Raw genomic sequence first — 25,700 nt, 5'->3', positions numbered from 1 at the left:
TGCTTTGTAGTACAATAGCAAGTTCTTTTTAGTACTTTCTGTGGAAAAGTTGTGAGGAAAAACAAGTAGCCTCATGATTAGGCCTTGGTAAATATGATTGTGGTTCACAGAATGGTTGAGGTTGGAAGGGACCTCTGGAGGTCATCTACTTCAACCCCCCTGCCTAAGAAGGGCTACCTACAGCCAGTTGCTGAGGACTGTGTCCAGACAGCTTTTGAATATCTCCAAGAAGGGAAACTCCACCACCTCTCTGGGCAACTTGTGCCAGTGCTTGATCACCCTCACAGTAAAAAAGTGTTTCCTGATACTTAGATGGAGCCTCCTGTGTTTCAGTTTGTGCCCATTGCCTCATTTGCACCACTGAAGAGAACCTGGCTCCATCATCTTTGCACCCTCCTTTCAGGTATTTATATACATTGATAACATCCCCCTGAGCCTTCTCTTCTCCAGGCTAAACAGTCCCAGCTCTCTCAGTCTCTCTTCATGTGAAAGATACTGCAGACCCGTCATCATCCTTGTGATCCTTCGTTGGACTCTCTCCAGTATGTCTATGTGTCTTTTGTACTGGGGAGCCCAGAGCTTGACACAGTACTCCAGGTGTGGCCTCACCAGTGCTGAGTAGAGGGGAAGGATCACCTCCCTTGACTTGGGGGCAATTCTTTGCCTAATGCAGCCCAAGATACCATTGGCCTTCTTTGCAGCGAAGGCACATTGCTGGCTCATGTTCAACTTCTTGTCCACTGAGACCCCTCAGGTCCTTTTCTGCAAAGCTGCTTTCCAAATGGGTGGCCCCTAGCATATACTGGTGCATGGAGTTGTTCCTTCCCCAGGTGCAGGACTTTGCACTTCCCCTTGTTGAACTTCACGAGGTTCCTGCCAGGCTATTTCTCCAGCGTGCCAAGTCCTTCTGGATGGCAGCTTGACCCTCTGGCATGTCAGACACTCCTCCCAGTTTTGTGTCATCTGCAAACTTGCTGAGGGTGCGCTCTGCTCCATCATCCAGATCATTAGTGAAGACATTAAATAGGATCAGATCCAGCATTTACCCCTGGGGTACACTGCTAGTTTCTGGCCTCCAGCTGTAGACTTCATGCCACTGACTGCCACCTTCTGGGCCTGGTGGTTCAGCCAGTTTTCAGTCCACCTCACTTTCTGCTTATCCAGCCCACACGTCAACAGCTTCTCTATGAGGATCTTACAGGAGACAGTGTCAAAGGCCTTACTGGAGTTAATGTCCACTGCTCACGCCTCATCTACCAAGTCAGTCATTTCACCACAGAAGGTGATTAAGTTGGTCAAGCATGACCTCCCCTTGGTGAAGCCATGCTGACTACTCCCGGTGACTTTCTTGTCCTTCCTGTGCCTGGAGGTGGTTTCCAGGATTAGCTGCTCCATCACCTTCCCAGGTGTTGAAGAGAGGCTGACCAGCCTGTAGTTCCTTGGGTCCGTCTTTCTGACCTTTTTGTAGATAGGACTGACATTTTCCTACCTCCAGTCCTCAGGCACTTCTCCCAGTTGCCATGATCAGTCGAAGAGTATTGAGAGGGGCCCCACAATAACATCAGCCAGCTCCCTCAGTGCTTGTGGGTGCATCCCATCAGGCCTCATGGACTTAATTATGTCCAGTTTGCTTAAGTATTTCCTGACCTGGTTTAAGGGTAAGTCGTCCTTGCTCCAGACTTTCACCTGATCTCTGGGATTCCTGAAGGTTGGTCTTGCTAGTAAAGGCATTCAGTACCTCAGCCTTCTCCATGTCCCATGTGATCAGGTCTACCATCTCCTTTAGTGGTGGGCTCACATTTTCCCTAGCCTTCTTTTTGTCATCTCCGCTTACAGAAGCCCTTCTTGTTGTCTTTGACATCCCTTGTCAGATTCAATTCCAGCTGGGCTTTGGCTTTCCTAACCTCATCCCTGCATGCCCGGACAATGTCTCTGTATTCTTCTTAGGTTACATGTCCTTGCTTCCAACATGTGTATGCTTCCTGTTTGTTTCTGAGTTTTGCCAGGCGCTCCTTGTTCATCCATGCGGGCCTCCTGGCAGTTTTGCTGGACTTCCTACTCGTTGGGTTAACTTAATCTTCTGCAGTCTTTTTTTGTCCCTTTGCAGTCTGCAAGTCAGTTTCCTATCTAGAGAAAGAAGGAAAACTCTCCTTGTGTAATTTTTTCATATATATTTATATATAGTAATATAGTATACTATAGTAGACTAATACATAAATACTAATATATTTGTAAATATATGTAGCATATAAAACTGTGTTGAGTATTGTACCTTCAGTATCAGTAGCTATTGATAACAGCTGGCAACCCTTTCCAAGTTAATATTTTGTTCTTTATGAACGATGGTGGAATTTCATTTAGTCTGAAGACTGATGCTCTTGAGATAAAAGACATGAGAATGTCCTAATGAAGATAAGAATTCCTTTCATGCATACTGTGTTGTTTCATGGAAGCATTCTCTTCTGTCATTCACTGGGTTTGTTCTCCTGTTTGCTCTTTCTTTTCTTTTTCTTGCTATTATGTCCCATCATTTAGATTACATAGAGAAGTAAGAGAGCATCAGTGGCATAAGATGCCCTGGCACAGTTGTAGTTCTATCCCAAAAAAGTAACTATCTATATAATGTTTTAGAAACCTGAAGGCAGTCAGAGAAGCCTTCCTGAGCCAAATGTACTGTGCTGTTTACCATATCATACAGTTTTGCTAGCAAAATGTATATTCATTGTATATTAATTCCAGTCAGGCACTGGAACAGGCTGCCCAGGGAAGTCGTTGAGTCTCCATCCCTGGAGGCATTTAAAAGATGGGTAGACGTGGTGCGTAAGGACATGGTTTAGTGGTAGACTTGGCAGTGTTAGGTTAACGGTTGGACTCGATGGTCTTAAGGGTCTTTTCCAACCTTTCTGATTCTATGATTCTATAATAATAAGTGTTCTTATGTTAATAATCAGTATGATAATTAACAGATTGTTCCACATATGAGTTAGCTCTTGTTTTTCTTGTTTTATGTCCTTCTCAGTGGAAAGTCTCTGTATTTACATCCTGTAGAATAAATGAGCAGATATAAACTGTAGTTGTTCTTAACACTATGTCTTAAATGTGACAGGGTAGAGATCCATGTTATACACTGCAAATACTTGAAGAGTTTAGTTACATGTGGTATAGGAACTATAATTATGTTTCAGTTTTGCGCATGTACAGGCTCTTCCATACTATTTCCTTTACATAGTTTTTCACATTTAATCAGTCATAATGTCTCCCAGCAGACTGGTGCATTCACACTCACTCAGCTCCGGCTCAGCTCAGTTCTAACTCAGCAGGAAATGTCCTCACCACTATATTAGGAAGTTGCTCATGAAAGTTTGTTCAATACCTCACTTCATTATTCACTTCAAAGTCTTCTATTATTGTATAGTCCAGGTAGCAATGATATTTACTTGTATAAAATAAATTATAGTACCTCCCTGGTTCCTGTAGTGAGCTTAAGGTTGTGCATACTGTGTGTTCTTTTGGTTATATAGGGAAATCTGAAATCTTTCTTTTCTTCCTGTAAAAATATTTGTCCTTATCTTTAGGTTCTCAGCTGTATCTTTCACTAAGATTTTGGTGATATGCCCAAAGTGAAAATACTTGCTTTGCTATAGAGGCAATTCTGTGTCTTGCTAGAGGCAATCCTGTGTCTTAGTTCTGGAGAGCTCACATTCTTATTTCACATGAACAGAAATACTGACCAATCTTATATACAATAGCACACTCTAGTGCATATATTAATTAGCCATTATGGACTGATTCCTATCATGTTTAACTCAATTTTTCAGTGATTTATTTTCTGTTGTATTCAGTAGTATTATTTTTTCCTGTATGCTTGGGTGTATTGGAGGAAATGTGTATCATCAAATGAGAAGTTACCAGTTTCTTAACAGAATCGTTATGATACTAAATGTTGCTTATTATTTTTTAAAATGATGCTTTGAAAGAAAAAAAGAGTTGATAATTTTTGTGGAGAGGAAAATCTTAATGTAATGGAGGAATTGAGTCTAATATGAAGAGTCTTAATGATTTAATTGTATACAGCAAAACTGTGTAAGATGGATTTGAAATTTGTCTTCTAATTTAGTTGCCTGCAGGGAACTACAGTTTGCCTTTTTGCATTAGGACAGAAATTAGGAGGGAAGAGAGTACATCACTTTCTAAGATGTTGGCTTGGACTTGCAGCTAATTCTGAAGATACCACAGCCTTACAGAGGATAGGCAGTCAGCATCAACTCAGATAACTGGCTTGCACGTCATATATAGTAATATACGACTCATAACAGGTATTACAGAAACATTTCTACAGTTAAAATATGGGTGCTTTGTTTTAACTTACCATTTTATTGGCATGCTTTTACTGACTTTTTTTTTTTTAAACAGAGTTTATGAATAAGTAATGCAAAATGTAAAAAACACGTAATATCAGTTGACCCCAAAATACAGGATTTTATTTTATGGGTCATATTTGATTATTTGTGAAAGCAGGCAAAAATTTGGGATCTTTTCCTGAATTGGTTTTATTTCTTCTGTCATTTTTTCCCACATATAAATGTGACCTCATAGTGCTTCTTTGCAGTACTGGCTTTTGCTGTATCCGTGTGTTACTGCTCTGATCTTTTTTAATGTTATAAATTGTGATTTTTTGATAGCTGAGCTGAATCTGAATTCTCTCAGTGCCAGGAGGCACACAAGGCGCGAACATCGTTCTTCCACTTCGATCGGTCTGCGGCTGCGTGCTGTGCCGTTCCTCTCAATCTCCACCATCCGACACCAGGTCGTTTTTGGACGACCCCACTTTCTTCTTCCTTCTGGAGTCCACCCAAGGGCCACAGCACAGTCTTCTGTCAGTTTTTTCCTCAGGACATGACCGATCCAGTTCCATCTCCTCCTCCTCACTTCATTACTGATTTTCTCCATCCCCGCCATTTCTGATGCTCGTCGTTTCTGCAACTTTTTATTTTTTTTTTCCGGGAGGAGGTAGTTGGCCTCCTGCCCAACCCCCATGACTTGGAGGGCCAGTGGTTCTTCTGTCAGGGTGGCCTTCCCTTAGGCTGCGTTGGTTCGCGGCACCTTCTTCAATTTTATCCGGTGCACCCTCCAGAGAGGGATCCCCTATCCACCACCCAGGGGACGCGCCTTCTAGCCGTGCAGCCCCAGCCGAATGGATTTTTTGATAACCTAATAAAAAAGAGGAAGAATTAAATTAAATTTCTTTTGCACTGGTCACAAGAGAAAAATCAATGGCGAAAAAATACCTGTGGAGAAGATGTCATAAATTCAGTAGGCATGATATAAATTAATTTCTTCAGTTATTTTAGAAACTTTGGATGTTTTGGTGTTAGTTATGCCTGCTATAGAAGTGGGACTGTGAAATTATTATGATGTTTACTGTTGTGGGCTGATTATTATCAAAAGGTACTTTGATATGTAGCCATTTGCTTCCTTTTCAGGTGGCTGTGTTTGGTGGCCCTAATTTGCAGTATCAAGTCTCTTTTTCTGATGCTGTTTTTCATATGTGTTAGGAGCACTGACACAAAATAATTTTTCTAAGCATCCACTTTTGATAATGAGAAGAATTGCAGTTGCTTTGAATTAGATGAGAAGAAAGTGAGACAGCGAGTACTTTTTTCTTCCCTTCTTGTATATGCTTTCATTTCTTGCTGTTACAATATGTGTGACAGGCAGGCATGCCAGAGTGGAAGGTTAGTAGGGAATCTGTGCAGAGTCTATGGGTGGCATGCGCTTTTCCCCAATAATTCAAGACAGTCTGCCTCTTAAAATATTAGCAGAAAAATATATCAACTTAAAGGTAAGTAAATATAATGAAATAAAATAAGTTTGAGGTCTTTACTCTCTCTTCTTCTCCCATCAGATCTCACAAATCCTCTTATTGTGGATCTTGTATAATACTCTGTTGAAAGGTGTTACGCTTACGCTTCCCAGTATGTGCAAACCCATGCCCTGTATTTCTGTCGACGTGTTGGATGTTGATAAAGAACCCTGTTTAAACTGTTTATGCTAACAATGTTTCACTTAGACTGAAACGATTTAGGAAACAATTCAGCTAAAAGATCTAAAAGAAGTGCTAATGCAATTGGCAGGCAGTGACAATGAGCTGGATGGTGGGTGGTCAGTAACCTTTCCTGCTGTCACAGCTGCTTCAGAAGACTTCTCTACCCAGCAGCGTCCTTGGGAACTGCATCTCTTGGAGGGTCACCAGGCATTTGGATCCATCTGCCTCCACAGTGGTTTGATTCACAAGGGCCTAACAAAAGAAAAAGAGAGTCTGAAGTCACTTGGATTTTAGATTGTAAGAGAACTTTCGAAGTTCAATCCCGTTTTCTCATCCTTATCATTCAAGTTTTATTTGATATATTTCTGAAGGCCCATACATTTGGTAGCATTAAAGCATGTATTCTTATGCACAAATTTTTCGTAATGACGTTTCCTCATATAAGAGTCACAAAATGGAAAAAAATTGAAACATTGATAACCACCAAGCAATGAATTGCCTGTTACTTTCATACTTTGTCCACACAGAATGCCTCATGCTCTCTGGAATGATCATCAAGATTTTGATCGCAAAGTAAAATAAACCCCTCTGTCTTCCAAGTTTAATTACTGTCAGCATTCTGATGTGAAATTCTGTCCATCACGAGGCACAAGGGGAGGGAGTGAAAGTCCTCTGAACATGGTTTACTTAAATTTCAAACTTTTCACCTCATGTTTTATTCCTTTCTTAAAAGTATTTATGAAATAAAGGAAGGAAACAACCACGTTCTTTAAACACCTCTCCGAAGACAGGCAAACCATGCAGGAGAATTCTACAAGAGTCAGAAAACACAAAATTCTTCTCTCTTTGATAGGAAATTTGGATATTACATTTTAATTTCAGGTCTACACCATTCAGAACTTTTCATAGAGCTTCCCTTTTCTTTCTTACAAGCAGAGTAATAATTCCAAGAGTAGTTACGTCAATTCATTGAACTCATTTTCCTATGGAAAGTACACATTTTATTGAGGATTTCTGAAGAACTGACATGACCATTGTTCATCAAAAGAACATGCTGCTGTTCTTGGAATGTTTCTGTTGTGTTCATAGCCAAATCATGAAACTCAAGAACTTTGATGTGTCTTCATTGTTAGACAGTAAATCAATGCATACACTTCCAAAATGTGTTACTTAAAGTGACTTTGGGTCTTCTCCTTATTGGATATTACAGAGACCAAGGACACATTGCCTTGAGTGATGTATCTATAAGATTTTGCAACAGTATTTTACAGACTTTCAGAAGAAAAGGCCAGCCATCCTCAAAAGAATTGAAATTCACCCTTACAAGTTCAAAGAAATAAACTTACAGTCCTGCTGTCTTAGCTGGAAAATCTTGCAAATAGACACAGAAAAAAGGCAACGTAGTGTTCATCAGACTGGACCTCCTTACTTGGAGGGAGGATTGCAATGTGACCTTAAACTTTTTGTCTGTGTTCTTGTAATAGTGCCCTTCCATTCTTTCTTCTGCCTCTGTTGTGGAAACTAATTGCTAATCCTGACCCAAGCAAAACTGATGCCTTACTATTAGGTCTTTCCTAATGACTGTTTTCCTTTACTTTAGGAAATATTTTAAGAAAGTAAGTACTCTAAAATGTGTTGGATGCAACCCTCATATTGGTAGTTATACCTTGGTGTTGATGCTTCAACTTGCGTTATCAGTTTGCATTTAGTATATGACTTTGAACAAATCACTAATTCTGAAAAAACTTGAGAGATTTATTGTAAGAAGACAAATTGCATTTTTTGCTTTGTGTCTTGATTTGCCTGGTAATGCTAGTGAGAGGCACTGTGCTTTTTACCGGAATAAAATATGTTACTTCGTCAGTCAACACACTTGATTCACTATGTCTCATTGTTGCGTTCAAGGTAGTTCTGACAGATCTTAGATGGTAATCTTACTGTTTTTACTCTTCTCATTTAAAGGCTTTCCTCAACATGGAATGCTTTCTCTTCAGTTTTGGTTTTGTTGTTTTGTTATGCTTTTTCAGCTAGAATAATTAATGACCATTAACTTCCTCTTTCCATATAATTCTTTCTTCATATTTGTGAATACAGGATATGCTACTATAGTAATTACATTTTTCTCATTTTTTTCCCCGATGTTCACTTTTCATGGGGAACTTATTTGTTAATGATTTGTGAAGTTTTGGAGTTAAGTACTGGATCACAATTTCCCCCCTTATACCAATTCTGTAGTTTTGTACTGTAAAAATATTTCTAGCTCAGGACTTTTTTTTTACATATATAACATCTGAGTTTAGCTAGTTTGTGTTGTCAGTGACACCTGTGCATCACAATGTGATTAAACTGATGTACCCATCAGTTAAACTGATGTACCATCAGCAATGTTGTGCATTGTTACCCAATGTAGCAGTTCATTTACACTTCAAAATATTTTATATTCAATTCTTCTGCTTCATATCAGTTGTTCTTGTAGGGCTTCACAAAAAAAACCCAGTTCTATTAAAGAGAATCTGAAGATCTCATTATATTTGGGCCAAAAATAAGGAAGTTTTTATAGCTATAATTTCAAACTTTTTGCTAAGATGGCCCTTTCAGGAGAAAGGAACAGAATGGCAGAGCAGAAACCTCTAATCAAATATAGAGGTACAGACCAATTAATTTATTTTTAATGGTGTTATATGGCCTCTTATAATAAAATTGAGCATGCTTTGTTAGACACTAGGTTTCGCCTATTTCAAACATACAGATCTTAGAAAACATAGAATTGTATTAATTAATTTCAACTTGAATTCCATCCAAAAAGCAATAAATATGTAATGTAAATTGTGTATGGTTTTGCCCTGTAATCACTGCAAGATAAGGTTTGTGATGAATGTCTTTCTGCTTTCTGCACCAGTTTTCCAAGGTGATTTAAAGCACCTCTGATCTGCTGTACTAGCTGATTTAAGAACAGATCCCTGAAGCAAAGAATGAGGGAGGAGAGAAAGGTTTTCATCTTCTTACTAACTGGTGCTTTGAAAAAGTGGTGCTGCTCATTGATAAGTGAGAATTGCTGATGAGAAGCTAATGAGGTGTTCACATTGCAGACTCAGATAGCAAACCACAAGCTAGCTTTTTATGTAAAGGCAAAAATATTAGAATCACAAAATCACAGAATGGTTGGGGTTGGAAGGGACCTCTGGAGATCATCTAGTCCAACCCCCCTGCTAAAGCAGGTTCACCTAGAGAGCAGGTTGCACAGGATCACGTCCAGGCGGGTTTTGAATATCTCCAGAGAAGGAGGCTGTACAACCTCTCTGGGCAGCCTGTTCCAGTGCTGCCCAGAGTAAAGAAGTTTTTCCTCATGTTCAGATGGAACGTCCTGTGTTTCAGTTTGTGCCCACTGCCCCTTATCCTGTTGCTGGGCACCACTGAAAAGAGTCTGGCCCCATCCTCCTGACACCTGCCCTTAAGGTATTTGTAAGCGTCTATAAGATCCCCTCTCAGTCTCCTCCAGGCTAAACAGACCCAGCTCTCTCAGCCATTCCTCATAAGAGAGATGCTTCAGTCCCCTAATCGTCTTCGTAGCCCTCCGTTGGAGTCTCTCCAGCAGTTCCTTTTCTTTCTTGAACTGGGGAGCTCAGAACTGGACAGTACTCCAGATCTGGCCTCACCAGGGCAGAGTAGAAGGGGAGGATAACCTCCTTCAGACTGCTGGCCACGCTCTTCCTGATGCACCCCAGGATACCATTGGCCTTCTTGGCCGCAAGGGCACATTGCTGGCTCATGGTTAACTTGTTCACCAGGACTCCCAGGTCCTTCTCCGCAGAGCTGCTTTCCAGTAGGTCAACCCCTAGCCTGTACTGGTGCATGGCGTTTTTCCTCCCTAGGTGCAGGACCCTACACTTGCCTTTGTTGAACTGAATGTTCTTGTCCACATTATTTTTACATAGGACTGTGAATAAAATAAAAAGTAAACAGTAGAGCTTTATTTGAAAAACATATTCGGGATGTCTTATGCAAAAACACTTTCCTGGGAACCTTAAGAATAAAAAAATGGTAAAAAAGGAGCTGTGTAATGAGTAGGAGAAGGGTGGGCTCTTCTGACGAGGCTGAATCTGATACTAGTACATTTCAACATTTTTGTTAATATAGGCAGTAAATAACACTTACTAAGAGAGTCCTGTCATCCACAAGTATACCAAGAAACCAGAAAAATCAGAGTAACAAAGAAAATTTTTAAAAAATTTGGAGAGCCATTTAGAATTATCTGGGGACTAACAAAGTAAAATTAAGAAATATAAGGAAAAATAAGTTTAATACTAGGACCAACTTGAATTGAGCATACATATAATATCTAAAGAGCCAAGATGTGTGCGTTTCTTCATGAAAGATACCAATAATGAGGAAAATAATTAGTCTTTACTCTCTTAATTATATGTCGGGTGCCTATGTTGTATATAATCTTTCCATATTTTTGTACAGGAAAAGCATAAGCAGGAGTTAGAAGACATGAGAAAAGCTGGACATGAAGCCTTGAGTATTATTGTTGAAGAATTCAAGGTAAATGAGTTGCCAAGATAACACAATTTCCAAATAATATTATTGTAATAGTATATAACAAGTATGGACTACAGGCTTCTTTAGTACTGCTTGTTCTGGTTGCTCAACCTCTTTCACTTTAAGAATGTCTTTTCTGTTGCTTCTAATTCAGACTGTTTGGCCTGAAATTTTGCATGATATGTTTTATCACTCTGCATTTCAGGAAACTTCATATAAAGTAGGTTAGCCATTTTCAGTAATGAAATTCAAAACGAGAACAAAACAAAAATGCTCAGTCAATTGTGGTAAACTTCGGGTTTGATTATTTATCACATATCCACAATTTAGACCTCCTCAGTCTCAACAAACTGCACTTGCAGGAAAGCAACCTCACAGAGCAAATTCAGCAGGTTTTTACCTACACAGCAGTAAGAGAAGGAGTTAAGGATGAAATAAGGCTGAATTTGTAATTCTTCTCTCATGTTGTTCCTAGTTCCTCTCAGCTGGTAAGGTGAAAGAACTGGATGTTACCATGGAGCATAAATATGTGTCTTTTGTACTGTTATGGAAACTTTCTAGTAAGAAATGCACAGAGGACAAAAACTGAATCAAGTTAGGAGAAGGAGTAGATAAAGCTAAGAATTCTAATTAGACTTAAAGAGGTAAAGAAGATCTGTCAGGGAAAAAAAAACCTGATAACGGGAAATGGAAAAGAAGGCTGTTTTTGAGAATGAGAAGGGAGACATGAGACCTGGTAGGCAACTGTGAGCTGGGAACACAAATCTGACAATGTAGTTAGTGAAGGGGAAATTAAAATTGTAACTGCTCAGCAACAGTAATTCATGACCAAGGAATGATCTGGCATGGAGGGCAAGAAGGCCCAACTGCAGAATGGTTCAAACTTGCTGGAAGCAGGAATGCCAGAGACACAAGGACTCCATGTAAGGGAGTGAGGTTTCCCATGGTAATGAGATAAGAAATGTCACAGCATTGTCTTCTAGCAATCCATCCTGGAATGTGAGTGCTCAGGGGCCAGTTTTGGTAAACAGAGCTGACTTTGGGGGATGAACTGAACACTGGGCTAAGGTGCCCCATGCCGATGCTCACATGATCAGTGCTGGTGCAACTGTATATAAGGAATTGTCTCATGTTACATCTTTGCAGACTCCTTGTAGAGCTGCTTATGGAGGTAGGACTGGCCAATCCGTTGTTCATTAAACCTTTTTATGTTTAAGGACAAACATGTTTAATTTGCCTCAAGGGGTATGATAAAAATTCCGCAACATTAGTTAGGGTTGAAATGGAACTGGCAAGGTAAAAAAGGCAGGATTGAGGTTGGGTCTTGTGATTCAGGTAATAAGCTGAAAGCTTGAGCCTAGGACCTGCTGGTCAAGAAGCCTGCAATACTTTCTTAGGAAGGGTAGGCATGTTGGTTGGTTTGTTTTCAGCAAATACCCAAAACTTACTTGCAATGTATGTTTCTTTCTGGTGCTGTCAGGATCTGCAGCTCCAGGAGAGCTATCTGTGCCAGATTACAAGTCTGCTGCAAAATTTGGGATCTTAATGTTATGCAAAACTTTTTTTTTTTTTTTTTTTCTAATTAGGTTCTATGGAGCTTGTAGACTCTGTTCCTCACATGTAAGACAGGCCTACCAAATTCCAAGTCTGGGAGAGCACCACTCTGTAGGGTACCTGATGATGCTTTTAGGACCCTCTGCTTGAAGGCAGCCCATGTCGTAGGCTGCAGAAAAGTATGAAGTATTTCTAGTCATCGTACATGTTTGCAACAACTCATAATAAGAAAGCCTTTTAATAATTGCTAATAAATGTTAGTAGTGTTGTAGCTAGTATTGAAATTTCTGTTAGAGATATGTCTGTCTCCATCAATATAACTTATACTAATTTCATCTAAAGGGAACCTATCCAGAAAAAAGTTTCAAAAGTTTCCACTCCTGAAAAAAGTTAAGCATGGCCACTGGTGATGTCCCATTTCTCCATACCTCCCTCATTTCAGTTCTGGAGGAGAATTATTGCATTTCTTTTCCCTTACTTCTTTGGAGACCACTTTGCAATAGGAGTTCTCAAGTGGGAATTTTCTTCGGACTGTCCCACTTTGGGTGGGCCACTGAACATGTTGCGTATCAGCATTTTTCATTTCTGTTTTGTGCTAGATGTGTATAAAATATCTGGCTGTTTCTGTGTGAACTTATATTTTGAAAAACCCAGTGAGCTATTGGTAATTGCTGTACTTATGTTTCCTCCTTTTTATTTCTGAAAATGTAAAGAAATTGTGAAATGCAACAATTTTATAATATTGAATGAAAGTTCTGTATGTTTTCTAGATATAATTTTTCACCATTTTTATGCCTTTGTGTGAGCTAAAGTAGCGTTGTAGAGTTTTGCATAGATGATATTGTCCCTTTTAAGGAATAATTTCTTTATGTATAGTTGGGTAAAGGAATATACTCATGTGCCATATGGATTTTTGAAAATTATTTTACCAGTTAACAGCAGCTGGGAAGATATGATATGCCACCTGGAAAAGAAGACTTATGTTTATTAGTTTCTATGATTTGTCACAAAAGATTAGGGATTTATTTGAATACTGTGATTCTAAGCAATATTTGTATTTAACGTATTATTTCTTATAGACTGTTTGTATTCAAGTTATATAAAGACATTCTTTAATACCAGGAAACCATGGCATGAATATACTTCATACAAGTCTTCCTGTTGCCTCATGTGATTATGTGCCATATTTTGGTCAATGACATCACAGTACTCTGAGGAGAAATAACATCAGATATGCCAGCCTCCGAGTAAAATACTGCAACCAACCGTGTGTGGAAACATCCGGCCAGATATTCTTCAGTGTAGCAAGAAAAATCAGAGAGTTTGTTAGGTTTTAAAAAAAAAAAAAAATTAAGCTTTTTTTGGTTGCTTGTTTATAGCTTAAATACCTTTTTAGTAAGACTTTACTGTGTACTTTAAAAAAGGAATAACAGTGAATTACCAGAGAATTCAGTGAAGGCAAAATTCTTTTAAAATGTTAATTCATGGTTAATATTTCAATGTGGAAGAGGGTTAAGTTTTTTTTTCTTAAGTGAATGAATCAAATTTGGTTTGGTAATTATAAAAGTAATATTTTACATTTTGGGCACTTTTTAACTACTCATATCTTTAGGAATTTATTATATTTATCAGACATATTGGCAGTTAGTTGGGTAACCAAATAAAGAGTCCTACATGTAGTATTTGTTTAAGAATGTAAAGTAAATCTGATTAGTCCTTTTAGTGAAATACAGAGTTGTGGAATTCATTGACTCTCTTAATGGAATTATGATTAGCCATGCTTAATTTTGTGCTTAAATGTGTCGTCTTTGGGATTTAAGACTGTGTTACACTAATACATATCATTTATATGCAGAAGTGATTTCCATTTTCAGTGGATTTTGTAAGTACTATCTAATTAATCCCCAAATTACCGTGAGTGTGGAAATTTACCTAAGCAAGTCTGCTGAATTGTTTAAAAGACATAGGAAGGAAAATCTTCCTTACGATGAATAAAGTCTATTTTGCATTCCTTGGGTTTTAATAAAATGAAATTATGAAGATTATTCTAATCAAGTGCTTGCTTGTGGCCCAAATTAGGTTCTGTTGCAGTCATGACTGTTGGAATTATGACTCATCCTCTCTGATACCAGCCAATTATAATTTTGTAATGCCACTCCAGGCAGAGTTGTAGCATGAGTGAATGTAATGCCCAACATTGGTTGTTTAAGGATACCTGTGTAAAAATATGAAAAATTCATCATTAGCCCCAGAAAATAATCCCCAGAATCCCTGAAGCCCCAAATCCTCTAAATTAGATATTGAAATGCTGGCTTGAACAACAATGGAAAAGAGTTGACTCCTTGCCTTTTCTATATTCCCAGCATAGAAAAGTCTTGCTACTGGTAGATTTGTGAAAGTGCCTTTCTTTTGACATACAAAGGAAAAGAGAGTTGCCATTTTTTGTACTTCTGTCTACAAGGTTGCCAAGTCAGTAACCAAAAGCTCACATTTTTCTTACATTTAGAACTAATTATTACTCTTTGCCAACTTACTGCAGCAGACTTCTTGTATCTTTCTATGCTTGAAAATGGGTTACACTTTCTGATAATCACTCTCCTGTATTTTGGGGCATTATTTGTTGTAAAAGGGTCAATATTTCTCTACGTTGATCTTTTATTAGTACATTATCCCTAGGCAGACCAGGCACTCAAGTTTAAGACCAAACCCTCTCAATTCCTACCCTTGTTGTGACTGGTCCTTTTTAATGTGGCCACAGTGTCAAAAATGGAGCTTACACAAGAAGTCAAATACTGAATGATCTAACTCCAAGGACCTGAATAGACCAAAGCCCTTAGAATTATTGCAGTTGTCTTTGGAATATTAGCTTGCCAAATGTGCTGGGAAAGCCATTAACAGAGAAACATTAGACACTTTGTAGCACAAACCCTCAAAAACCTTGGCCATTGTTAAGCATCTCACATTCTTATCTTCCTTTCAACAAATAAACTATCTACAACACAGTCACAAAATTTGTGTTAAAAAACATGGGAAAACAAGTTAAAAATGAACTTAGTGTTCTGTGTAGGCCAAGTTTCCCCTTCTCGTGTTTACCTAATTTTGTTTAATTTCTGTCTTTTATGTCATTATTTTTTTAAACTTTTCTCCCTGCTAATTAACTACGGTAAAGAAAAGTAAATGTAGATCTTGGAAATGATGCTTGTGGGATCATGTCACATTTTAAGATATTTACCACAAGCAACATAAGGATTTTTCCTCTGTTTGTTTAATCAAGCTTTTGTTCTGAAATTTTCATAGTTCTGTAAATAGATGAGTTAAGATTTTTAATCTGTTTTGTTTATATTTCTTACCATATAAAGTATCCTCTAATGTAAGCTTTAAAGAATATGAGGTTACAGGCAGGTGTATTTATTTGATGGTATTTATTTACTTAGATTGTTTTATGCAATTATTAGTCTTCTAAAAGACAGCTTGAATGAATCAGATGTGTCTCCCTTTATGGAAATTAACTTCAAGATGCAAAGTCTTTTCCATCTCTTCCTACAGTGAAAGTTTTATCTGTCAGTTTTCAGTGTTAGGTGGTTGGGTTTTTTCAGCTTTCCAGAATGTGAGAACAGACAGATTTGCAAATTATGGAACATTTGGGGGCCATCAGATTGTCTTTCAAAAATATTTGTGTCAATAGTAGACCTCTGAACTGAAAGGTTACCCTCTAATAAACAAAGGAAGATTTAAAAGATTTCATTACAAAAGGAGTTAATCTAGTATCAGAATCTTTTTTTAGACATAGTTTATCCTAGTGAGGAGGGAAAACTCTTGAAATGTGGCCAGTTCTCAGCTCTTTGAAACACCAGCTTAGCTTATTAAGTTTCCAAGATGACATACTGGCTCGGAAAGGCCTGACACATGAATAAAAGGATAAATTCAAAAGTTGTTGCAAGGGCTTCTATTTCACTTCCAGCTTCTATGCTTGTCCATGTGTAAGCTGCACTAGAATTCAAGTGGGCCTTGAATATAATACAATATTGGGTTTTGTCATGAAGAGCTGATGGCTAGAAAAGGAGAGATTCCTTGTCATTTTTACAGTATAGGAGTACTCATGTACAACAGTGATGCTACTATAAAAATCTTTCTACAAAATTCTGATAAAAGCAAGGTAAAATCAAGTCTCGATCTTCTGAAGATCTGGCTATCAAAAAAATTTTATTATTGATTAAAGCATCTTGATATTTTAAAACTAATTGTAAAGCTTACAAGATATCTCTCCCTCCCTTTTTAGTAAGGATGACTTTTTATACATGGTTCTGACTATAGAACAATAAATACGGTGTTAAGCATTATAAGAATTGAAAGGTTTGATTAAGAGTGAGTTTGTAGTTTGTTTCTGGGAGGAGTCTGGGAAAACACAGTTTTTTGTGGAAAACAAATAATTTAAACTCACATACCAGTAAAACTGAGATATCTACATAATCTGAGCATAGTATTCAAACTGTAAGTTATTGGTCATCGCTGGTATACCAAAAGCAGTTGAAAATGAAACTGAAGTTGTTATACCACTTTAAAAAAACCACGTTGCCCTATTTTTGTATTTGATTCAAGTGTCTTTTATGTTATGTCTTTGAAACACCTGACTACACTTATGAATACCTTAAGGGCAGGTGTCAGGAGGATGGGGCCAGACTCTTTTCAGTGGTGCCCAGCAACAGGATAAGGGGCAGTGGGCACAAACTGAAACACAGGACGTTCCATCTGAACATGAGGAAAAACTTCTTTACTCTGGGCAGCACTGGAACAGGCTGCCCAGAGAGGTTGTACAGCCTCCTTCTCTGGAGATATTCAAAACCCGCCTGGACGTGATCCTGTGCAACCTGCTCTCTAGGTGAACCTGCTTTAGCAGGGGGGTTGGACTAGATGATCTCCAGAGGTCCCTTCCAACCCCAACCATTCTGTGACTCTGTGACTAAAATTCAGTTCACACTGCAAACAGGACAGTCATTAAGTGAAACCATGAAGCTTCTTCATACCCTGATGTGCATCAAAATGTGTTGACCTTTTGTAAAGAATAACTTGTGAGAATAGTTTTCCACAGGAAATACTTTTTGACTTGATATGTAAAATTTCACAGCATGAGCTCTATTTAAAGCTTTGTTGGCATGCTACGACTATGAGTGAAAACAATTCAGCAAATTCAACGCAATGTTTTGTTTTATTTCATTTAGAACCTACTTCATTGTAAATTGCAAGTTGACTCTGACCTAAGCAGGAGTTTATTTGCTTTCATTTTGGTTAATAGTCACTTGTACAAAAAAGCCCTTTATTCCATAGTGCCTATATGGACATGTTTCATTTTCACTTAAAGGGAGGTTCACCTGAAAATAGCCTGATCGTGAAAATATGTAGTATCTTGGGCTGAAGTGGATAAGTTGGATTCTGTTGAAAAAGATATTTTTGGAAATGTTTTAAATAGTTTTATTTATATAGTATGTGTACTAGCTAATAACTGAGTTGTAACACAACCAGTCAAATAGTATGTTTTATTGAGTTTACGTATCTTCTCCAAGGGTCAGGAAAGAATTTTGATTGTGTCCTCTGCTCTGTTTTATCATTCCACAATTGGTTAATTATAGTTTGCCCTTAAATAAAGTAGTAGAAATTAATTAGTGGTGGAGACAAGATGCTGAATTAGATGAATCTTTGTCTAATGCTATGAAGCATAGAAATTCTTATGCACTATTGCTGAAATTAATACTGGTATTTAATATAGTTAGTATGTGTGAAGTAATATGGTAACTTTACTTTTCACTAGGTAACTTTATTTTTTAAAGATTACTTCTTTTGGCCATCCTGACTCAGCAATTTTGAAGTAAAGAAGGTGTTTGATGTACTGGCTTGCATTTAGTTACTGAAGCAAGTCAATGATGGTTCAGCAGGGGAAAGAAACCATATACTTTTGGATTGACTAACGGTTTTGGTGCAGTGCTTTTGAGTAACATTATAGAACATAATGCAGCAGCCTGCACATCATGATGCATGTTTCATACTGATGTTTCTTGTGAGTTAGTTTAACATTTTCAAACAATGCTACATGTCTGAGAAGTCTTTTTTTTGCACGGATTGGAATTGCTTTCATACTATTTCTCAGAAGAGATGAGCGGGTATAATAAACTCTGCTTTATTTTTCCTCTTGCCTTTTTTTTTTCCTGACTATTTTTTTCCTCCTATAAAAATAGGGAGTTGAGAGAAAGAGATTTGGCAATTTATTACTGTTAGGGAATTTGGGACGAATTTGGGGGTAACAGCCTATATTTTGGCTATATAATTCAAGAACAATTCTCATAAATTCCATCTTTTGGCCATACAATAAATCCTGTTCTGGGCAAGCAACTGTGGTTTCTATTGCCAGTAGAATTAAGACAGTATGCACTAGGGCTGGGCAAATAGACTTTGGAAAGGGACCTAAAGGTTTGCTATTCCATATGTGACTTTGATAGTTTCTTGTCACTTCTTTGAGTCATCTTAAGTTGCTATACTGAAACTGAGGATACTGACCTAGATTAATTGTTAAAATATGAGGTATTTTATTCTTGTCCCGAGTTTTTTTGACCAAATAAAATCCACTGAATATAGGTCAGAGTGATTTTCAGAAGTAATTCTGGTTTTAGAGGAATTAAATCTAGATGTGTTAATTTGGCACCCTTTTTTTCCCCTAATAACTTTCTCAGTGCTACTTTCTACTATCATTTTCTTTTTCTGATCTACAAGGCAAAACAGCTGTAGATTAAAGTCTGAGGCTTAAAACTTGACCAAATTTTAGCTTTGATTAGCTAATAAGGTTATGCCAAGTTGAAAACGAATTATAACTGAACCAAACCTAGTAAAACAATGTCAGCATAGACATTAGTTCTTGTTTTTCTCAGTTAATGTTTTTTGGTCAGTTTAGTAATCGTGAAAGTGTAATATGAGGTACGGGGAAGAAGGAAATGTTAAAAGGCAATGTATGTATGTTTGTCTGATTGCTAGGAGCTGTGGTGATATTTTTCGTTTTCTTTTCCGGAGTCAGAGGGAAGATGTTACTATTCTCACTTTATTATGCCTAAATATACTTCGATTATTTAGTACATAAGCATTGTAAATACTGTCTTTGTTTGATTAGTGGAAAGGCATCAGTTCAAATGATGATGTACTTATGATCGTAACTATGGTTATGCAGCCACTATAGTGGCTGCAGTTTGTTCTTATATTCATGCATGGCTTTGTATTTGAATTTTAAGCAAGCCACTTTAAGTAGTTGCTTGTCTAAGGTACCACAGTCCTTTAAACTGTTCCTTGCTACAACGACTTACATAAGGGGTTGGGAAGCAGAAGATTTTTGAAAGCTGAGGAAATTACAAATGTGAAAAGAAGATCTAGTAACTCCCTGAAAAAGATGACTGTTTATTTGGCTCTAGTAAGACCTAAAAGGTGACCTCACTTTTGGTTAAAGGCAGAGGTAGTTAGGGCTTGTGAAGTATGTTCTGCTGAGGAAGGGGGAAAAAGAAAAGCGCCAAGAAGCAGGAAGGACAAGTGGATAAATGTAAAGAAATCCTGAAAATCTGAACCCACCACTTCCTCTATGACTATATCAAGTGTAAACTGAGACAACAAATGTGATAGGAGTGTAGAAACAGATCCACATCAAGACTGCCACCTCTTGCCATCGCAGTCCTGAAACTGGCTGTTGGTACAGGATGACCCTTGCCACCCTGTGTCAAGAAGTTCATTGCACAATATATAGAAGGAGAAATTAATTACCAAGAGCACCCATATTGAAATCCTACCCTTTGACTTCATGCAACAGATGCCATAGGCCACGTTCTGCTGTAACCTTACTTGAAATGATTCAATGAGCTGTTAAAAGGAGAGTGCTTCAAGAATGCCCGCTTGATATTAGGTCAGTGGCCACAGATTTATGGACCGTCAGCACACCAGGATAATTATGTAATTAATTAAGGAAGAAAAGTGGTGTTTCAGCAGTGATAAGTAGTTGCCCAGAATAGCAATTAGTCAAAAGACTTTTAGTATCATTGTACTGAAGGAAGTATGTAACTGTAAGAGTTATAGATGCCTGTTATCACATAGCTAAATGTATGATTTAGTTTAGTAAATTAGTTAATTAGTAAATTAGGTTTTTAATTAGTAATTTAAGTAGTTGATTATCTTGACATTTGCAAAATCTTTGGATGGATATCATGCATCTCTGTTGTATTTACCCTATCAAGAAACCTTAAATGATGGTTGTGGTCAGACAAAGAAGAAAATTACTTCTTTTTTGAAGTGTTTTCTTTTTTTTTTGTCTTTTTTTACAGTCATGGAAAGTCATTGTTTTATGACATCTTTATGATCATATTTACTTTTTATAGTCAGCAGGAGCCAGGCAAATGTAGTATATATGCAGTGAATGTAGTAGTGTCCTAGGCAACAACTACATGTTAGATTAAAGGAAATTGTCAAGTTTGGCTTTTATTTTATTTTAAAAATCATCTTATTTCTGATAAATATGGGACAGGATTTCAATGATAAATGAAGAATAACAGAAGTCTTAATTTAAAGGGCGAGATACATTTGTCTAGTCATGCCAATTCTTTATGACACTTTTCTGTTCATACTTCAGAAGAGCAGACTTTCTGTATTATACAAGTGCCTTATCTGACTGTACTGACAATTATGATCAGTCCTGAGCATAAAAATTTTCTCAGGAGAATAAAATCATTCCACACTTTAAAAGAAATTAAAGCTCAGCATTCTGTTTTGATTGTAAGCATATCTTAAAACAATAAGGTTCTGAGAATCTTCAGATTCCTCTTGAAAGGGGAAACCTCATTTTTATAGCAAGGAGTTATTGCTATTTCAGGGTATTATGTGACACACCTCATCTTCTTTTAAGTGAATTGAAAAGATTTGGACCTTGGCATAAGCAGTTTATTCTGTATTTTAAAGGCCTGTTTGACTGGCTGATCTGCTGCGTCTCTCAATAGAAAATAAAGATTTGTATGGAGATTTTTTTTTTTTATGGCACAACATGGAAGCTATCTCTGAAGTACTGTGCCACACAGGGGGATTTTTCCCTCTGTCTCCTTACTCGACCAACTAGTGGAATAGTAAAATACAGAATCAATTCTGTGGTACTATTTAAACTATATGAGTAGTGTGTATGATAGGAATGGAAGGCAAGTGACTCAACCCTTGGCGTGAGCAAGAAGCTATCAGAAATGGCATTGCAACTTAATGACCATTCTATTACTGTTTTCCCTAAGATCAGAATTTGATTTTTTTTCTTTTGTGCCAGTTATATGAAACAATTATTGTCACAATAGTTTAGGCAAAAAAGCCCCATGCCCCAAAGCACAGACTTATTTTTTGCCAGTGATATGTGGCAATTCTAATCTATACACAGTAGGATTTAGCATATAATGTTTCACATACAGAAGTTATACTTCTTTGAGAGTTAAGTTTTTGTGATTGCCTGAATGTATATCAATAAAAGAACTAAATTTAGTTGGAAAGAAATTAGCTTTTATCAAAGTAAACTTATGGCAAGCTAAATCCCCTGCAAACACCAGTAAACGTATTCTTACACTTTGATTAAAGTATATGTTAAGCACCATTTTTTACCTTTTAAATCTTTCTGAACCTGTGCTGAAAACCACTACCATACTACAGCATTACTGAAGAACACTGATGTTGGCATGAGGCTAATTAGTGGAAAATTTGGAAAGGTAGTTCCAGACAGAGGGGTTAGTTTAAAAGTATTCAAAATTGTATTTAATGTGTGTGTTGTGTTCCATGAAGTAAGTATCTCTCTACAATAAAGATTGTTTGAAAGATAGGACTTTTTTTCTTTTCTGCATTTGGGCCAAAGGTCTGTTTTCTATAAAGCTTATGTCTGTTTTAACTTATACAGTAATTTCAACTACTTCGCTATATTGATTACTAGTTAAAAATAGTTTGCCACATTGTGTATAAATAGCTCAATGAATATTTGGAAAGTGATGTAAATATTTTATAATATTAGGGAAAAAGACTTGCATAGCATGAGTTAAGTAAATCCTGCATTAAAATACTATCATTGTTCAAGGAAGCCTGAGTGTAATTCCTCAAATGATAATTTGTTTTTTCACCTATTCTTAAAATTTTTTCATTTCTCTTTTTGTGTTCAGATGCTGGAAATTCTGTAGGGTTCAGTCAAGTGCATGTGAATACACACGTGTGCACGCACATGTGCGTGCACACAGAGAGTTCCTAATTTTATTATCTTGTTACTGTCTTGCTGCTTTGGCTTTCCACACTTTGACTTCCACTGCTTCACATTTGAGTGTGAACTTCCTGGGGGGGCGTTCTTTTATGTTTTAAGTTACTCAGAATTTCCATCTGCTTTTACTTGACTTGTGGTTGTGAAGATCATGCTTGGCCCATGGGATCTTACACTGTGCCGAGAGGATGTGGAGTTTTGTCAGCCAGGGAAATATGTCTGGCTGCTTCTTTTTTTTTTTTTTTTTTTTTTTTTTCTTTTTTTTTTTCTTTTTTCTTCAGCAGCTTTCATATGCTTCTCTTCTTGTGTGGTCCCACTAAACTGAGTATATTTAACAGAAATAGTCTCCCTCTCTATCTTCTGTGTGCTGCTCTCTTCTAAGCAGACTGTGTATAAGAAATCTGAGATCCAAAAAATTTTAGTCCTGACTGAAAACAAGGTAATGCTACATAGTTGCACATTCCAAATTTGTAACAGCATTCCACATTCTGGTTGTACACAAGTATTAGTAGATCTGCAGTTACCAATAAACGTTCCAGTTATATCTTTGTTGAATACTCTGTGCTTTCTTGTTGCAGTCCCTGCTACAATCTACAGTTCAACAGCAAGAAGCAGCTATTGAAAAACAGTATATACTAGCAATTGAAAAACATTCTCATAAATGTGAAGAACTTCTTAATGCTCAGGTATGGATGTGCACGTACAAAAATCTTCATGATTTCCTTTTAGTTTCAGCTCTTTTCTGTTTGAAAAAATATTAACATATGTGATCACCAAAGAAAATAATCAGTCTTTCACCTTGTGTCCTCAGCATAACAATAAACACAAGTATTTAAAAATGCAAAATAAATAATGACTCTTCATCTGTTGGGATCAAAGGTATTTTATAACATTTCAACCTGCCTAGAACAGATTCAAGAAGGGTGTAGCACTGAGAAAAGGTTTCAGAGCAACTTAATACTTACTCCTTTAACAGCTGCCATTTTCTGTAGTCTTGGAGAAAACATGTAATTATTTTTAATTTATGTAGTTAAATGCAAGATTTCAATGTGATTTGCACAAATTTTTTGTCCAAATTTTTGATGCTTCTTAGATGGTAGACACAACCATCTGTTGTCCAGACCTATTTTTATTTCATAGAAATCTTACATTAAAAAAAAAAAAAAAAATCCTAGCTATGAGGAAGTACATAATATTCAGAAATACACATACATGAATAGGTCTATATTGGCTCATTTAACATGACTTGAGTAAAAGCACACTGCATAGCAAGTATTTGGAATCACAGCAATTACTGATGAGTATCTGACCAGCGTAAACCTTGTTTGTTATTAAAAATAGCTTGGTTTGACTTAAGTACAGCTCTTGAATCAAAATAATAATGAACATTAGTATATAAGTTTAAAAAAATAATTTGCTAGTAGCATGCTGAAGTTGTTTACATTGCAATTAACAGTTACCTTTTAAGCACTCGTAGCAACAATTCTGCTAAAAATACAAAAGATAATAGTTTATTTAATATTCTTGGGGTATATCAGACCTAAATACATCAAAAGTCAATTTGAAGTATTCCACCATTTCCAACAGTGTTTTATGACCATTTCACAGTTCTGACTATATCAATTAACACTTAGTGCAAACATGTATTAAATATATAAGCATCTGTATAAACAGTATGAAGGAAAGATGTAATAGTTTGGAGAAATCTATTCCATTATGACTGAGGAGTTTATTGCACAGAGCTACAGTTACTTAATGCTTACCATGAAGCTCTGCCTAAAAAGCAAGTAAAAATGAATTTTAAGAAAGTGTTTTGTGTTTCTGAAATGAATGTATTGTTTACTGGCTTGATATTATTTTCTGAATGTTAAAAAGGAGTGAATCTCATGAAATCTGGAAGAATTATAGCAAGATTTTTTGAGGGCGTACTTACAGATTGATGAAAAATATTGCTCCCGTGATCTGTTACATTTGCATCACAAACTAAAAGGTGGGGACAGAAATGTGAAAACATGTTCAGATTTACGCAGGGAGAACCCAACAATGTAAGGGACGTATTCTTGGTCGTAGGACAGGAGAGTATTTATGATGCAACACAGGGCCCAGTTCACATCGTGTCTACATTTAATGCAATTTAACACCCCCTTTGGGTCCCAGAAAAGGTGTACATTTTGTTCACAAACTTCCAAGCCATTTCTCATTCGACTTAGTCAAGGTTTACTACCTTTAATTGTAATATAAAACTGGGATTTTGAAGCCTAATCAAGTAGACAAGTGTAAGTGCTTATGGTACAACTACCAAGTTTAATAAAATAGGATTTATACTGGCAAATTTTGTTCACTCATAAATCTTCGTTGAAAGTGATCCGAGAAATGTGTGGTACATTTTTATTCTTTTTGAATACATCTGTTCTTAAATGCATGCTTTGGTGTTTGTTTTAACATTTGTTTCTGTTGAAATGATTTTGTTCTGTGCTAACAGTTAAGATTGCTGAAATGATTACTAATGATTATACACCAAACTGATTAATATTCTATGTTATGGGATTGTACATGCATATCCATCTTTACATGGAGAGTTATGAGTATCTATATCACTGTAAAGAATTTTTTTTAGTGCAGCAGTAATCACACAGTGCAAGTATGTTCTGTACACAAATATGGCATCTTTTTTTTTTTTGTTCCCTTCTACTATTCTTGCTTTACAAGCAGTATTTTGCCTTCAAACTTTTAAGCCTGTGTAAAACTTTGTCAACCCACATGATTTTTTGTCCTCATTTGCCATTCCTTCTAAGTTTTCTGGTGTTTCATTTCCAGTTCCACAAAATCAAGATTATCTCATGTAATACCTCCTTCCTCATGCTTTCTCCTAATCCCATTTTCCCCCTAAATTCCCATACCCCTCCCTCCCAAAAATATCTCTTTGAGAAGGAGTAAAAGCTGTTTTTCTCTGCTTGTCTTTAACCTATCGTTAGAGTTTATTTAAGTTTCTGATTTTGAAGCTGTATTTTTTCAGGGTGTTATGATGGAGATGCATATTGAAAGTCTGTCTGGAGAGGTACCATACTGCTGATACTGTCAGTGTTCAAGGCTGTATCTTCCAGGATAGGGGAAGATGTGAAAGGCCTAGTTCTATGGTTTTATCTCAGTTTCCTGCTGGACAAATTTCTGCAGTTCATCTTTGATCATTACGTGTGAGGTTTTGCAGCATACTGGCTAGCTATAGGTAACATCATCATCATCTGCAGAAGGGAACCATCAGCCCACACC

General features: G+C 37.0%; 1 protein-coding gene across 1 annotated transcript in view; it reads left to right on the top strand.

The window, feature by feature from the left end:
* The window catches only part of CCDC91 (coiled-coil domain containing 91), a gene marked incomplete at its 3' end in the record, with an annotated part of 162,295 nt that overhangs the window by 67,848 nt on the left and 68,747 nt on the right, over positions 1–25,700 (top strand). The window contains exons 7-8 of the mRNA XM_082310178.1: positions 10,514–10,591; positions 23,009–23,116. Coding sequence (XP_082166304.1) covers positions 10,514–10,591; positions 23,009–23,116 — 186 coding nt within the window. The remainder of the gene's footprint in view (positions 1–10,513; positions 10,592–23,008; positions 23,117–25,700) is intronic.

The sequence above is a fragment of the Platalea leucorodia genome (assembly GCF_965183815.1).
Source record: "Platalea leucorodia genome assembly, chromosome: 4".
Taxonomy (NCBI): Eukaryota; Metazoa; Chordata; class Aves; order Pelecaniformes; family Threskiornithidae; genus Platalea; species Platalea leucorodia.
Note: the sequence above shows the minus strand (reverse complement) of the source record. Positions and strands in the feature narration are given on the sequence as shown.